A 14,607-nucleotide genomic window follows, 5' to 3' on the forward strand; every position below is an offset into this window, starting at 1 on the left:
TTGATTAAATGAGCCTTTGACATTGTTGTTTGATGTCTGGTTTCAGGGGATTTGTGCCGGGAATCTTTTAACAGCGGTATTTTCCTTGGCTGCTATGCGGAAAGAAAACAGGATTTGATCATCTGGTTTGAATATTTCTAATAAAATAAATATCTTTGTTTGCAGAATGAAAAACCTCCAGAGCTTGGCCTGTGGGAGTACTACCGTCCTACACTACCACAGGGGCAGTGTGGTCCAGTGGTTAAAGTCCAGGGCTTGTAACCAGAAGGTCACCAGTTCAAATCCCACCTCTGCCATTGACTGACTCATTATATGACCCTGAGCAAGTCATGTAACCTCCTTGTGCTCCATCCTGCAGATGAGATGTTAAATCGATGTTCTATGGTAAGGTACTCTGCATATAATGCACAGTTCACAGCCTACCTCTGTAAAGCGCTTTGTGATGGTGGTCCAGTATGAAAGGCCTATATATAAAATAAAGATTATTATTATTATTATTACATTCTCTCCGAGGGATACAGAGGTGCAGATATTTGTAAACCGATGTGTCTGTCTCAGAACCGAGATGGATCCATATGCTGTCACATTTTAACGCTATAGTAATCTACCTGATGATTTCACAGAGGAGGGATTTACTATTAGGCACCACTAAATTAAACTAATATACAAGAGACTTTTAGTTGAAAATTTTGTCATTTAATTTTTCAGCATTTCTAAATTTACCACAGTTGAGTGTTTTATATGATTATAGATGACATAATATACAGTGGAAACAGGAACACAATAGAGCATGCGTATACGTTTTAGGACAGCACAGTAGAGGCTAACTTCACTATAATGAACCATTCTTATATAAAAAAAAAAACCTGTTTTTAATGATCCCAACAGCAAGAGGACGATTTTTTCAATGCAAATTAGCCCTATTCAAATGATCACATACAGGATCGGCTCTAAATACAAAGATCTCAGTACTGACTGACAATGAACTTTCTCCAGTGTCAAGTGTGTTGTTTTCTCAGTGAAAACAAAGGGTGAAGACCATGGTTGATGAATGCAAAGATGACCTACTGTAGTAGGCAAGGGGCGTGAGGAGCAATCTACGCTGGATAAATTTTTCAAGAGAAAGGACATGTAATTGTTGTATTCAGCAAGTATTCTTTCCTTTTTCATTTCTTTACTGTTTTCTTTTAAACATACCACAGGAGGGAATTAGTGTTGGTGTAATTTATATGGGGAAATGGGTTTGTTTTGTGTGCTTTTTGGAGCTGTTATGTTTGATCAAATGCTTGTTTACAGACAGGTGCTTGATTGAGACTTGCTGCTTTCCTGTCTTGTGTGTCTCTCCTGTGTGTTGCCATCATTGTTGGCATCACATGACCCGTTTGTTTACTTTCTGTTTTGTGTTTAATAAATCCTGCATGCATGTGCCGGCATTTCAATTTTAACTCCTCTGTCTTGCAATGCGGTTACCCACAAGGGACATGAGTACCTTGTCACAATACTGTTTAAATGTTGATCAATGTGAAGGAATTTTCATAAAAGTACTATATATTGATGTGCAATTCAAATTTGACGTTTTGTCATTATTCTGATACAGAAAAATGCCAAACCCTATTATAGTGAACACCCTGACGTAACGAACATTTCACCAGGTCCCAGTGGGGTTCATTATAGTGAAGTTAGCCTGTATTTAGCCTTTCCCCTGTGTCGATCTGGATGCCCCCCGTGAGATTTATGAGAAAGATAGAGCAATACAATAGCAATGAAACAGGAGAGATTTTCATGAAAAGTATCCAATATCTGTTACTCATGGGCTAAACTGAGTAAAGTGAGACTTGAAATATGCCTTGTATGCATCTTGGTCCTTCTTAATTTCTCAAAGAGATTTTGAGATACTTTTTGTTTGCTTAACATCTAGATCAAAAGCAGGATGGAGAGACTGACGACTGTTACTGTATACTGGATTATAGTTGTAAAATTCCATTTCATCAGTTTATTACCAGTTCTAAATCTGGATTTTTGTAAAAAAAAAAAAAAAAAAAAAACTAAAAACTAAACATGATCTCTAAATCAGTAATTGTATTATCTCTTACTGAAGGACCGTGTCAGGTTAATTATACATTCTTCCTACCATTTATCAGTAAACACATCTTCAGCCCCATTCTGATGGGACTAAAATTCATCACATACAATACACTAAACTCCTCTGGGAGCCTCTAAAGCAGAGGATGTCTGGGAAGTCCTCCATCGTATCCATTTCAAGTTGTTTCTTTAACTTATTCCATGTGCATATTACCCTTTGTGTGCAATACCCTTACAAATGTTGGCCAAGGTATTTCTGCTTTCCCCTGGTTTATGCATTTACCATTATTCCTTACCATGCTTACCTGTGTTTTATTACACTTTGCTGTGCTTTTGCTATGGTAAACTTTTATATGGGTAGTTCTGTCTGAATTCCATACATTCTCTTAATTCATTTCCAAACTATTTATTATTATTATTATTATTATTATTATTATTATTATTATTATTATTATTATTATTATTATTATTATTATTATTATTATTATTATTATTTTATTTTTGTTAACCAGTTTTTGCCAGTGTGAACACATTCTATGATATATCAATTTCACTGCTCAGTTCCTGTGTACTGGAACTGTGAAGAAGGTGTCCTAATAAATTGTACTACATTTGTACAGAAAAACAAGGCTGGTTTGTTTTAGCCCTGCTCAAGAAGAAATGGTAAGACAGAAAGTAGTGGATACGTACATGGAGGCTGGACCGAGAGGATGAGAGGTTAATAATTGCTGAGCTCGTCATGCCGTCTGCAAGCTACAAATCAAAAGGGTTGGTTAACAGGGCTAGGTTAGACAAAACCACAAGAAACTGAAAGGCAATAAAAGCATTACTTCAATTACTGGAGCAGAACAGAGGCAGTTCAGTCATTCTGGAGGTCATTATTGTATCCTTTCCGGTTTATTCCCAATTATTTTATTTTTTTTAACTGGACGTCGGTTTTTACTGATTTATACCCCATTTTTGTCTATTCAATATTTTCACAGTACTATTTTCTAGGAAATCCACAATATTTGATTAAAATGCTATTTTATTTTGACTCTGCCATTATAATAAGCAGCCCTACACTGTATCCTAGAGTACAGCAGACATGTAGACGTCAGAGGATCAAATAACATTCAAACGTGGTTCTCTGTCACTTTACAAACACATCAATTAAAGTTATTTAAAGTTATTATTATCACCTGATTATGCTGGCTAATCAAAGTCTGATTATTGTGGCAATTATTGGGTGTAATAACTAGTATTAGCTTGATCAAAAACTAAATTGAAATACTTACACTAAAATCTAATATTTTTAGTGGATAAAGAATGGGGAGAAAATGTAAATCAGTTTATGAATATTCAAAAGAAAACAAATGTTTTGAAGTATACAAAAAGCAAAAATAGCAGAAGTGGGTCAGATGTAGTAAGGCAGAGGATGCATAGCACTGCAAATACTGTTGCATTGAGGTACATGTTCGTGCTGACAATAAAAGAGCATACTGAAAAATAAGCGACACATTAAACTAAAACAAGAAAGTGAGAGATAAGCAATCCATCTATGCGGCTTTCACATACACTTTAAAAGAGAGCGCAGAAGGACTGTGTTGATGAGTTTGTCTGAGCACTGTGCTTTGCTGGACAGCCACTGTTTATTGCGGAGAGGTATGTATTGGTGACTTTGTGTGACAGTACTGTCTGTCCATTAGCTAAAACACTGCCTAACACCGACAATCTTAATCGTAGATATTTGACAGAAAATGATGACGCTTTAGTTGGTAAACTTATGGAATGCATTAATGGAAATGTCCAGTGTGATTTTTGACGTGTCTCCCACATCTCTTTTCTTTTTATGATTTCAAGATTAATAAACCTGGCTTGTTTTGTGCTGATGTCATGTTCATACCTTCTATATACTATTTCCGTCAGCACAGCGATTGCCCAAACGTTCGCAAAGTACCATCTAACTTGGGAAAAAAAGTGGCTTTGACTTGCACAGATTCTGCTTCATGATACATGCCAGGGACATTAAACTTAATCAGAAACCAGAATATTCCACATGTAAAGTGTGTATATTGAGAACCACTCTGATTTTTACCGATGTTTCAATTTAAAACTATATTTTTTACCTATTGTATCTTCTTCTTCTTCTTCTTGTTCCTAGCGTTGTCCCTCTGGCGCAGGGTCCACTCTTCGGATCTTTGAACGCCACTTCGCTCGGTCTTGCGCCTTGTACGGGCGCAGGCAACTGATTTTCATATCCGCATTGATCATGTCCTGCCAGCGCTGCTTCGGTCTTCCACGTGGGTGCTGGCCGTCGATCTCAAGATGGTAGGAGATGCTGGCGACGGTACCAGGCGCTGCTCGTTGGACATGGCTGTACCACCGTAACCGTCTTTCCCGCATTTTTGAGTCAATAGGAGCGATGCCAAACTGCCGTCTGAGCATGTCGTTGCAGATTTGGTCAAGGAGGGAGATGCCCATTGTCCAGCGAACCATACGCATTTCCATGGCATGAAGACGATGCTCTGCGGCTTTGGTCATAGGCCAGCATTCAGTCCCGTACAGCTCCACTGGGCGGACGACTGTTCGGTAGATCTTCAACTTCAGGCGGGTTGGCATCTTCCGGTCACATCAAATTCCTGTGACCTCACTCCACCTCATCCAGGTCGCATTGACTCGCGCTCGCACGTCGCCATCGATTCCGCCGTCGCTCTGCAGGTTGGATCCCAGGTACCGGTACAGGTCAGTTTTTGCCAGGTCCATGCTGTTGACTTGGATGGAACCAGCGGCTGGGCTCGTTTCCATGTACTCGGTTTTCGCAGTGTTGAGGCAAAGTCCAAACTAGCAAAGTCGATCGTTCCAGGCCTGCACCTGTCACTGCAGCTCTTCCCTGGTTGTGGTTGCGAGCATGAAGTCGTCAGCGTAGAGCAGGGTCCACGGGACGTTGCGCTGCAGGTCATGTGTGATGGTGTCCATGACGAGGATGAAGAGGAGTGGTGACAGTGCAGAACCCTGGTGGATGCCAACCTTCACAGAGAAGCTGTCAGAGATGCCAACTGAGCACCTCACGCGGCTGGTGGCGCTCGTGTAGAGCATACGGACGCGCAGCGCGTACCAGATGAGTTGGTGCGGGACACGGTCGAAGGCCTTCTCCAGATCAAGGAAGGCTAGTTGTAATGGTTTCCTCTTCTCCCGGTGTCTCTCCAGCAGCAGGCGCGCGGCAAAAATCGCTTAAAGCATATTTTACCTATTGTATCCCTATTTTAATATATGTAATATATTTTAATATAAAGATAAAAAACAAAAACACAGAACACTACCTATACAGTACATCCCTTGTAAAAGTTTACCCCAGTAAATCTGCCCATTATTTTTGCAGTTTTCCCAGGCTTTTCCCATGGGTATGCCATGCTTTGCCACTTTTTAAATATGCTTTACTGTAGCTCTCTGGGCTTATCGATGCTTACCTATCGTTTACCATGCTTTCACTGTGCTTTATTACACTTGGTTATGCTTAAACCATAGTAAACCTTTATAAGGGGTATACAGTATGGTTTCAAACCACAGTACTTTGTAAGCCTGTGCATTTCCATGGTAACAAGGGCTGATCCTACATAGTAACTAACCTCCCCTGCTTATACCATCACCCTTAGTGTTTCAATGCTATAGCAAACAGTAGTACTTTGTTATACAATTGAACTTTGGCTAAAGGCGGGGGGGGGGGGGGGGGGGGGGGGGGGGCATTTTCAAAGCGTTTTACTCTAAATGAATCAATTTATTCAAAATGTAGTAAATGAAATGTGTGTCGTTTACACTAGACAAAAAAACAGCTTTGAAAATCGCTCCTCATGTATTTTGTGGTAAAATAGTGAATGAAGGTAAACTTCTCTCTTCTTCCTTTAGTCCATGACATATGACTATATAGTGGGTCTGACACATGAATGCATTTATAATGTGTATAGTAAGAACCACAGACCTCCCAGTGTCCTCTGCTGTGGAGTAACAGAGTTAATGTAATCTTCAAAAAGGTTATTTTGACATTCTATATCGCCTAACCTCAGACCTCCCACTGCCTTTGCTAAAGGAGGCCTGAAGTGGAACAGTGGTCACTCTGGAAATGGTTGGGTGCATCTGTATGTAGTTACAACCTGATTGTTTAATAGACTGAAACTGCAGCATTAAAAATAGTTGTTATTGCTGCTGAAAATTGTGCATTTTGGAATTCAGTTTTTTTTTCTACATGCTGTCACTTCATGTAACCATGTTAAATAAAAAAAAACAAAAAAGCAAGGGATTCATATAATTACTGCACTGTTAAAAAGCTGAAACAAGTTTTTTTTTTTGTTCACCTCCAAAGCCAGTTTGTATTTGTGTGCACACTTTCTTGTTGTTTCTGTCTCAGGATAATATGCACAGTGCAAAAAAAAAAATCACATTATTTAAGCGATAGTTCCCGTTGATGAAGGCTCTGTGACTGGAGTTATGCGCACCGAGCTGATGGACCGCGACTGGAGTTATGTGTCTTGATGCTGAGGTTGGTACACCATTTTATTTATTGTGGGGTGGCGTCAGATAGCACTATTGGTCGCACGACTATAACCCGTACTTCCCATAACACAAATTCACAGAAATTTATGCAACCTCTTTCCTAACTGTAGAACAAATACTTGAAATCAGGGTTAACAGGATTATTCACCAGCCATAGACCAGGAACGGTTATTCTTCTGTGACAAATCTAAGGATTTTGATTGACCCTGTTTATGATATGCAATCAAGTCAGTCAATCACCAACGGGATCATTTTTGAAAGTTTCAGTTTTTGTAATTGTAAAAACAGCTGCATACTTAAAAACGGCCTCTTTCTGCAAGTTATCAGGTGGCAAGTTACACCTTTGTGGAAACTAATCTAATCCATATTTATAAGGGAATATAAAGGGGTCCTATTGCAAGAAGTAATGAGTCATTCTTGCCCAGTTAAAGTTGGTTTACCCTTGTTTGTTTCCATTAGGCAGTGAACTGGTTCCACACTAATACTGGTTCCAACAAGGAAATGCCATACACATTCTCTCATAATCCCACTGACAGTGGCGGTTAATTGTAGTCAAAACTGGCGCTGAAAAGTTTTGCCTGTGCCAAGTTGTCTGTGCTCATGAAACCATTAGTTATTCAGAGACCATCCAGAAGAGCCCTATTTAACTTTTAAGAGCAGATATGACAAATATTTGAGGCCCTGTGGGGACCAATTTAATAGCTTTCTCACCCCTGCACGACAGTCATTTTTCCTATTTATTTATTTATTCATTTATTTATTTATTAGTGTATTATTTTTTTCTCTCATTTTTTTTTTTTTTTTCCCAGTAAATCTCTGGCTGAGAAAAGCACAAAAAAAACCGATGTTGTGGCGCCTGTGGTGACAGGGGCGAGGCCCGCAGAATAATAGTCTACCCATGACGATACACCACATCTAAATCATCTCCAGTTTAAAGCTCCAGCCTTCACATTGTGCCAGGGCATTATATATAGAATAATGCAGACTTAAAAAATCAAAAGCCTCTTAAACTGGGCTAATTAGGAGCAGGCCTTTTTTTCACGATAGTCTTTAAACAAGGAGACACTTTGCAGACGCACACTGCAAACATTATCAGGCTTGGGCAACTAATAAAAAAAAAAACTTAAACATTCAGTAGGCATAATCTGTACTCTAAAAGGTATCTCACTTTTTTTTGTTTTAATGTCATACTTCTGAGATCAACGTATAGGATCAATCCTAAGAGCCCTGTGAACAATACAATTAACTTTATAACTATAAACACCATGGTATTACTTAAGCGACAGTGCCTGTTGATGTTGTGTCCTGTCCACTAAACATGTATCAGAAAAATGCTATATAATTCTTCAGCAACATATGCATTGACTTACTGTCCACTGATACTACAGTTTTATTACATCTCATTCCTGCATGGTTACTATTAATTAGGGGTGCGCCGATAAAGATTTTCTTGGCCGATACTGATAGCCTATGGTTATCTACCCACATTGGCTGATACCAATAGGATACCGATAATAATACAGTGGAGGTAAGCTATTGTAAACTACTAGAACTAAGGGCCTATATTTAAACTGTTTCAGAATGTTAAAAAATGAACAGACATCGTTTACGTGTTGTATTTATGACAAAAATGAACAGACATCGTTTACATGTTGCATTTACTTCAGAAAATGAATACAAAGAATAATGTAATATTATATTGTGTGCTTGACAGCAATTAACCCATTTGTTTTACAACAGTCACACAGAAATAGCATTTTGCATTTGTACCAGTAAAAACACTTCTGTAGAAAAAAGAAATATATATATATATATAATGTGACATTAACTTTTAGAGCTACTTTCTGTCCAACATTACGTATTATAACTTGTATCTATAATGTACAGTAGGAAAGAAATGTAGCCTACGCAATGTCAACTACAACGTTAGTTAAATTCTTATTTTAATCATACACTGCTTAAAAATGCAGCACAACTTGAATTGTTCACTTAATCAAAAACAAAAAGATGTAAAAAAATATTAAAATTTCTGGTTAGAAAATTCAGTCAAAGTTGAATTTGTTATTTAACAAAAGACGGCACAGTAATCAATTTCTTCTTCAAAATGCCACCTGCTTCAATACACCTGCAACCAATGCAGATTGAGTAAAATAAACAAAAATTACAAAAGGTAATTCTGAAGTACATTGTTCTAATAATAATAATAATAATAAAAACTAGACCTGCCTGGTAGTTTTACGGCTTCCAAGCTCAGTACCAGTTGGAAATGTTGGCAAGCTGTAGCAAGTTTTACATTTGACCTCAGAGAGGTTAAAGGTCGCAGGTAAGGTCATTTTTCGATAGAGTACATATGGTTTCCTATATGTGTTCCAAAGTAACCATTAACCTATCTGCACTCTGTAAGGAGTTCTAAACTAGTTTTACATTGAACTGAAGATTTTGAAAGGTTTTTAAAGAAATGTGTCATGTGGGCATACTGATTTACGCACAAACACGATCTTTGAAAAAGTAAATTGTTTTGACACAGGGGTGATGCCTGTCAACTTTGAAGTGAATCAACTAAATCGTGATCAACGGAAGCGGTTTTAAATTTAAGAATGAAACGTAGGTCTGTCTGCCGTCTTGTTTTAGGAAAGAACACCATTGTCCCCAGGATGATGTCTACCAAGTTAGGAGGTAGTTGGTTAAACGGTTTTCAGACTAAAACAGTTTGATATTTGGGCGCATTGTGGCAAATTTGGTGGCAGCCTAACCCTAACCCTAACCCTGCAATATAACATGTAAACATACATTGTCTAGTCTAGCACCAACACTCCAGTTTTATAAAAGGATTCATTCATCTGAATAAGGACGTCTGCCATGAGCAATATTTCATGCTTGCCATACAAAACTTGCTTGAGTCGTTAAATCAGCTTCCTTACTGAAATCCAAAGGCAGTATCTGTGTGAAGCTGATCCAGGAGGACATTCAGATGAAAATCTGCTTTCCTGACGATTGAGGTTACTCACCCTGTACAGGCTACAGTGTGCATGATTTGTTGCAGGTTTACCACTGTTTTCAGTGAAAGCAAACTCTTTCTCCCAGGGTGGTTTCAAGCGCTATGCTTTCGTTTATTACTAGTGGAGGGTTTGTTCAATGCCATTGTCTCAACTAAACAAGCGAACACTTAATTAAAAATTATGAAATTTACTTCAACTGCACATCCGGCTTCAAAATACACATGTGCTAGCGAGCGGTGTCGAAAGTCAACAAGTGACGAAATATCCTCGAGTGAACATGCAGGCTCAAAGAAACAGGCGAGAGAATAAGAGAGAAGAAAGAAAAATTAACACAAATGAATACAGAGAACACAAATAATAAACATTGCGTTTATTTTTACTTTCCCTCTTCGCTTTTGTTTATTGTTCTTTCTTCAGTTCATTTGAGCTGCAAAGCGTGCGTCACCCAGCATTTCACTGGGAGCCACACTTGAACTGCAAAAGAGCCGCGATTTGGCCACCTCTGCTCCATAACAATGACAATACATTAGATTTGGTTACACTTTACATTAAGGATGATGTAACACTACACTAACATGTATCAGGTAGTGCAGGCTGCAAAACATATCATGATACTGTGATGATCCTGATGGGCTACTTTTATGATCCATAATAAGATGAAAGGATTTAAAACTTAAATTTTAAAATAAAAACAAAATGTAAAATGTAACCAACTATAAATACACATATTCCTCCTTCAAGAGCCACTTAGTCAACTACAATGAGCTATGCTGTTCTTTTTTTGTACGTTTATTACGATACAATATATCACGTAGAATCATTACACTGCGAACATTAGGTATCTCAAGCTACACGGTTATAATATAATACACACACAGTTGTGGCGCTTTACTAAAAACAAATAAAAAAAATGTTGGCAACCACTGCAGTCTTTTGTAATTACACAGTATTCAGACACGTTGTTATACAAATATAATATAAGTATACATAACAGTACAAACAATTACAATGTAATTAAAGACACTTAATTTAAAGTGTTATCATAGATCTAATTATCTATCTATAATCATGTAAAATTATGTAAAAACATGAAACATAATCAAACCCACTTGGTTTGAGGGTCCATCACCTGGCCCAACTATACAAGGCAGTAGATCCCCTCCCAGTCCCCAACCAAATAAAGTGGACTAAGACATAGCTATCAGGGTAGAGATTGGGGAGACGGAGGGATCTGACAAGGCTGAGTGAGTTAAATGCTTATTACATGGTGTTTTTTTTTTGGGGGGGGGTGGGGTGGGGGGTTCTCTTGCATAGAAATTGATGGTTACCAAGGTCATGTACTGTATCTCTCAGTGGATCTATTCCATATAAATATCATCAATTAACTAAACACATTTTTCATGTAACTGGTGTGTTAAACAATTACGCTTTTGCTGTGTGGATCCTGCTATGCGAGTGAGGAGAGCTGTGGTTTCAATGCACTGTCCAAGGGAAAAGCTTTCAAGATAAACATGTGAGCAATGCCACACTGGAATAATCCACTTTATAAAGGGCTGCGCTCGAGTCAGCTATGGAGCATCGTATACACTGAGGTTTGATATATATTATTGAAGTCTTGGCACAAACATGACATTACACAGACAACACTGTGGAAGGAATTGTGCCACAGTGACATTCCCTCTCCATTACGACAGCTTGAATGCACTTCTAATTGTGCTAGATTTGGAGAAGTGTCATGTTAGAATATGATATCTTTTGGAGGTTTGCAATAATTCTAGGCAGAGGACTCAGCCCACTAGGCTAATCCTATTGGCTAACCAAACCTATGAAGGCCAAGCCCACCTATCACCAAATGTCATGAAATGCCTTGGCATCTCATTTAATGAGGTTGTTTTTCTTTAAAGTTCTATAGTTTTCATTGCTTTTGGCAATGTACTGTTACAGTGATGCAATACGTGAACAATTCTTCAATCTGCTTTCTCCATCCAACCACAACACATCAACTCCCATGACATATGTCTTCTACACCCTGCTGTCCAAGTGTCAGAAATGCAGATATAATCATGTGTGAGCTAACATGCTGCCTTTTGAATTAATCTAACATAAGCATCAATTTACAATCGATTTTTTTATTGGTGGTATTTTAAAATCTGTGCTTATGCATGATTAATTAATGTTTGTAATAGGGTTAAGCTTGAGTTTGTGTTTACTTTGAATTTAATAGTAAATCATACATGTGTTCATTTGTTATTACATTTGAATTACAGGCATTCTAAAATCTTAATAATAATAATAATAATAATAATAATAATAATAATAATAATAATAATAATAACAACAACAACAACAACAATAGCTCTACCATCATGCAAGAACCACAACACCGGAAACAACAGAAAACAAGAAACAAAGTCAACATACACCACTAACAAAGATGTTGAGTGACATATCAGGAAAAATCTGCCTTAGAAATTGTCTACATCCCAGCAGGAACCACGTCCCATAGCTCCATGAAACCAGACCAGGAGAGTTACAAGTAAACAAATACTTACTAGACTTTTCTTCTTCAACCACCATCTGGAATACCGGTACTAGTCATATGAATACAAAAATTAGTTAAAAAAAAAACTATTTGACCTTCATGGAGCCTTAAAAACCATCAATGGTTCAATGTAAACAACCAGTGCCACCAAGGTGTGTTGTGCCTTGGCAGTTACCGGAACCAAACTTATGCACACCCTTCTCATGAAGGTGATGATACAAACCAATCTCAACAAATATCGTCCAACCTTTTCATTAGATGCACCCTTGTAAACAGCTCTAGAGGAATACTAGCATGTTTATATCCTGAACCCATGTTTCTGCTATACTAATTCTACAGTAAATAGGTTTGCAATAATTCAAAGTTTTAATTATTAAGTTTTCTTTTTTTTTTTAAATTTGTTCAGGATTCTAGTTCTTTGGTTCATTTCATTATGAATTGTTGTCAATGGACAAATGAACAACATTGCACATGTTCTTTTATCTCACGTTATTCACAGTGCAGAGGTGCAAATAACTGCATTCCTTCCAGCCCAGTGTATAGGTGCCAAGCTCAGGTGTGTCGCATTAAGCTCCAAGTGAAACCAGCAATGGATCAAACTGTTATACAATGGGAGTATTATTTCCACCCCTGCAGTGTGAGGTGAGGGTTTGTAAAGTTTGAAGAGTCCTGTGCTATTCTTCCATGAGAACACTGTAACGGCCAATCTGTCTATAAAAGGCACTTTATTAGAACCTGTCTACCCTGCCTAAAAGTCTACTTTTTAGACTTTTAAGAATACGCACCATACCTGAAACAATGGTGTATGTGAGACGGGTGTCATGAAAATGTGAAAACTGTAGGGTGGCGTTTCAAAGCATGTCTGTCTTTACCGTTTAGTTACCACTAATATTGTTCCACACATCCTGTAGCGACTGCACCCTCCATTAGATACACTCCAATATACCCAAACTGAAAATGAATACTAGCACAAGCCAACAGCTGTAACCTGGCTGCTTAGATAAACAGTACGTTAAATAGTTATTCGTGAAAGGCACATAACGCGGTTAACTGTGCATTGCTGTTGGAGATTGGCACTGGTGCAAAATATGATGCCAGCTAACTGTCTCTTTGGGTGGTATTTGGTAGCCTAGTATTAAATTCATTGAATTAAAAAGACTGAATAAAACACCTGTAAAAGATCTGTTATAAGTAGACTTGCTAATTTTAATCAGCAAAGCTTGTTAAACGTTGAATTCCCATTTTTTTTAAATTTTCTTTCCAAAAATAATCATGTAGAAATCAGCTCTAGTCTGTGCAGTTTTTATACCTGCTGTCTGTCTCATCTCCGTTCTGCTCTGAACGGACGGAAGGACGAAGCGGGCCTGTCTGCCTGAAGCCGGAGAGGGGTGGGGGAAGCTTAGACTCTGTGTAAAAGTCTGTGTAATACACTTTTAATGCTGCATTTTCTACAGTTTATTTGAGCCAATTTTTAAATTTGTGTAGGATCTTTATGCAAGGTATAACTCTGATGACTAAATGTTATTTCAATTAGAAGGTTAGTTTTGTTGCATGCTGAACATGATAAAGGGGTTTGGCTAATGAGACATTTCTCAGTGGCATAAATAGTGTGGGTTCTTTTTAAGCATAAATTTTGATTTCACCTGATGTTGATTTCTCTGCTTGAATTGAAAAATAAAGCTAAAAAAATCTGGCAAATTCTTTCAAAAATAAACATCAGTATTAAAAATAAAAACAAAATAGTAGCAAATCATGCTTTTGTAGTATGGCAGCTATTTCAACTACGCTTAACCAGTGCTGCAGCAGAAATTTAAGACTAACAGAACTAACAGAAGCCACCTCTGGCACTGGTTTATGTAACTGGTTTCTGATAAACAGTTAAATAGACATCTGAGAGGATTTAGGCGGACAGGTTTTTTGGTACCCGTGTCTACCTCTAATTGTATTATTAATAAGGATTAATAGACAAACAAACATAGAAACAGCCAGCTGCCAGCATCTGATGTATTTAAATATAGTAATCCCATTGGATCATATTCTTTTACCTGTCTTGGAATGAGAGGCTGTTTGTCATCGATATCTATCAGCACATCATCACGAGGGGTGAGACTGATTTCATCTGGAAAACAAGCACAAACATTTAAACCTCTTTATTACATGACATAAAATCATAAAGACTAAGTGTGTAACAGATTAATGTATTGGTTTAAATATGTCAACACACAATGACATATCTAGGATATTACTAGCACAAAGCCAATGATAACTATTTTGTTGCCATAGGAGAGGAGAGGGGTATCCAATACTTGTTCCTGTTCCTTTTGAGATGTTTCAAAGTAAAAAAAAAAAAAAGTAATATACTGTATTTAGACTAATAGGTTATTTTATAATACTATTATAACTATTACTACTACTACTTATACTACTACTACTGCTTGGCGTCACAGCCAACAG

The 14,607-nt window shown here is 37.7% G+C and overlaps 1 protein-coding gene across 13 annotated transcripts in view; it reads right to left on the bottom strand.

Annotated features, from left to right (window-relative positions):
- Window positions 1-14,607, bottom strand: part of dysf (dysferlin, limb girdle muscular dystrophy 2B (autosomal recessive)) — a 120,072-nt gene that overhangs the window by 19,533 nt on the left and 85,932 nt on the right. For 5 of the 13 annotated variants that reach the window (XM_041218125.1, XM_041218141.1, XM_041218159.1 and 2 more), the window contains 3 exons: window positions 14,199-14,272; window positions 12,164-12,202; window positions 2,773-2,835 (listed from right to left, as the gene is read on the bottom strand). In XM_041218125.1, coding sequence (XP_041074059.1) covers window positions 2,773-2,835; window positions 12,164-12,202; window positions 14,199-14,272 — 176 coding nt within the window. The remainder of the gene's footprint in view (window positions 1-2,772; window positions 2,836-12,163; window positions 12,203-14,198; window positions 14,273-14,607) is intronic. The other 8 variants (XM_041218209.1, XM_041218201.1, XM_041218169.1 and 5 more) reach the window with 2 other exon arrangements.

The sequence above is a fragment of the Polyodon spathula genome, chromosome 2 (assembly GCF_017654505.1).
Source record: "Polyodon spathula isolate WHYD16114869_AA chromosome 2, ASM1765450v1, whole genome shotgun sequence".
Taxonomy (NCBI): Eukaryota; Metazoa; Chordata; class Actinopteri; order Acipenseriformes; family Polyodontidae; genus Polyodon; species Polyodon spathula.